General features: G+C 42.8%; 1 protein-coding gene across 2 annotated transcripts in view; it reads left to right on the forward strand.

The window, feature by feature from the left end:
- Nucleotides 1–2,240, forward strand: part of NUB1 (negative regulator of ubiquitin-like proteins 1) — a 32,523-nt gene that overhangs the window by 21,223 nt on the left and 9,060 nt on the right. For both annotated transcript variants that reach the window (XM_006767279.2, XM_006767278.2), the window contains exon 8: nucleotides 866–972. In XM_006767279.2, coding sequence (XP_006767342.1) covers nucleotides 866–972 — 107 coding nt within the window. The remainder of the gene's footprint in view (nucleotides 1–865; nucleotides 973–2,240) is intronic.

A 2,240-nucleotide genomic window follows, 5' to 3' on the forward strand; every position in this document is an offset into this window, starting at 1 on the left:
ATTCTGGGTGACAGTGCCCCAAGAACAACATAACCTATGGCCAAAGGTGGAATCGCATGGCCCCGCAAGGAATTGGGCTCCTTCCCCTCTGGTTTGGGGTGCATCACCTGAGAACTGCTGCTGCCAAGTCACTGCAACTTGGCAGCTCCTGCATTAAGTGTCTCCCCCTGGTGGTCAGTGTGCGTCATAGGTACTGGACGGTCAGATGATCAGACGGTCACTTAGCCTTTTATGTATATACTAGAGGCCCAATGCACGAAATTCGTGCAAGAGTAGGCCTTCCTTCCTCCGGCACTGGCTTCCCTTGCAGCCCCGGCTTTGTCTGGAAGGTTGTCCAGAAGGATGTCCGGGAAGATTTCCTGTCTAATTAGCATATTATGCTGTTATTATTATAGATGTATATTTGTGTGTTTATATACATACCTATATATACATATATTCTTCATATATATACTTTGCCAGAGAGTAAGGTTGAATTACATAAGTGAAATAAAGCTTTAATTATATTTTCTTATTTTTTAAAAATATTTTTATTGATTTCAGAGAGGAAGGCGGGGCGGGGGAGATAAAACATCAGAGAGAATCATTGATCGCTGCCACCTGCATGCCGCTACTGGGGATCGAGCCCACAACCCAGTCATATGCCCTTGACCGGAATCTAACCCGGGACCCTTCAGTCAGCAGGCTGATGCTCTATCCACTGAGCCAAACCAGCTAGGGCTAATTATATATTTTTAATCTGGGCTTTTAAATTAGATGTGATCTTTTTTAAAAAACTTTGATTTCTTTAGACTTAATATGCTTTTAATATAACGTTTTATTATAGTTTAAAGTGATGTTTTTAAAAATCCTATTTTTTTCCTAGGCCCTTACGTTAGCTATGGGATATCATGAGAAGGGCAGAGCTTTCCTGAAAAGAAAAGAATACGGAATAGCCCTGCCTTGTCTTCTGGATGCCGACAAGTATTTCTGGTAGGCACCTTTGTACTTGGTGAACACTAGGTATAAGGAAGAGGCCCGAAATTATCCGCAGCACCCTCCCAACTTCTGTACACCGCAGACTTCCGGTTTTCATCCCAGGCAACGGTTAATGTGAAAGAGTGGTTACGGTGTAGGCCGATTTGTAAAGTATTTTTTAAATATTTCTAATTGATCTCCCTTCCCTGTAAAGAGTGTTATAAACATATGCACTTACGTTTTTACAAGCATGTAGGTCATCATGTTTGTTTTCTGCAAGGTGTTGTCAGCCTGAATGGCCCAGTCTCCAGTCCCCATCAGCTTTTCATCCGTTGGCTTTGGTGTTGATGACCATTCCCCAAAGCCAGTGTTTCTTTGAGGATACAAAAGTGAGACCTTTCTACTCCTTCTGCATTTGTTGCTAGAATTCTTCTGAAAAGAAAGTTTTCCTCATCAGCCATTTGGTTATGCTGAGGTACTATTGTACTGAAAGACAGAATAAAATGCTTGGTTCTTTTTCCTTATTTTCTTGTCCTCCAGAATAAATGAGTGTATCGCTTCTCAGCCTTTTGCCCAAGATCAATGCAGAATAAATGAGTGGCCTCCCTAGCATCCTCCACACATGACGTTACCAATGAGGTTTTCTTTCTTTTTAAGTATCAATATGGAGTTTAACACATTTGATGTGTTTCATACCTCAGTGCTTAAATTGGCCATCTGTGGCTGGCGGGCAGGTCTCGCATCCTTTTGACCTAATCCTGGTAGTCTCTGGTCTCTGTTGCCCACGGTGTTCCAGAGTCATCGTGGGCATTTCCAACTCCACACCATGAGCCAGCAGCTTCCCAGGGACTCCTGTCCTCATAATGCAGTGGCTCTCAACCTTCCTAATGCCACGACCCTTTAATACATTTCCTCATGTTGTGGTGACCCCCAATTTCATTTTTACAAATTGAACATAATTAAAGCATAGTGATTAATCACAAAAACAATATGTAATTATGTATGTGTTTTCCAATGGTCTTAGGCGACCCTTATGAAAGGGTCATTAGACCCCCAAAAGGGGGTGCGGCCCACAGGTTGAGAACTGCTGGCTTAGAATCTTATGAGGCTGAAATCAAGATGTTGGCCACACTGTGCTCTCATCTGTGAGATGTGAGAAAAGAATCCAGTTCAAAACTCATTTAGTTTGTTGACTGAATTTGGTTTCTTGGGTATAGGAATGATTTCTTGCTGGCTCTCAGCCGGTTCACCCTTGGCCCCTGAAGGCTGCTCTCAGCTCTTCA

This window comes from Myotis davidii, unplaced genomic scaffold, assembly GCF_000327345.1.
Source record: "Myotis davidii unplaced genomic scaffold, ASM32734v1 scaffold762, whole genome shotgun sequence".
Classification (NCBI taxonomy): Eukaryota; Metazoa; Chordata; class Mammalia; order Chiroptera; family Vespertilionidae; genus Myotis; species Myotis davidii.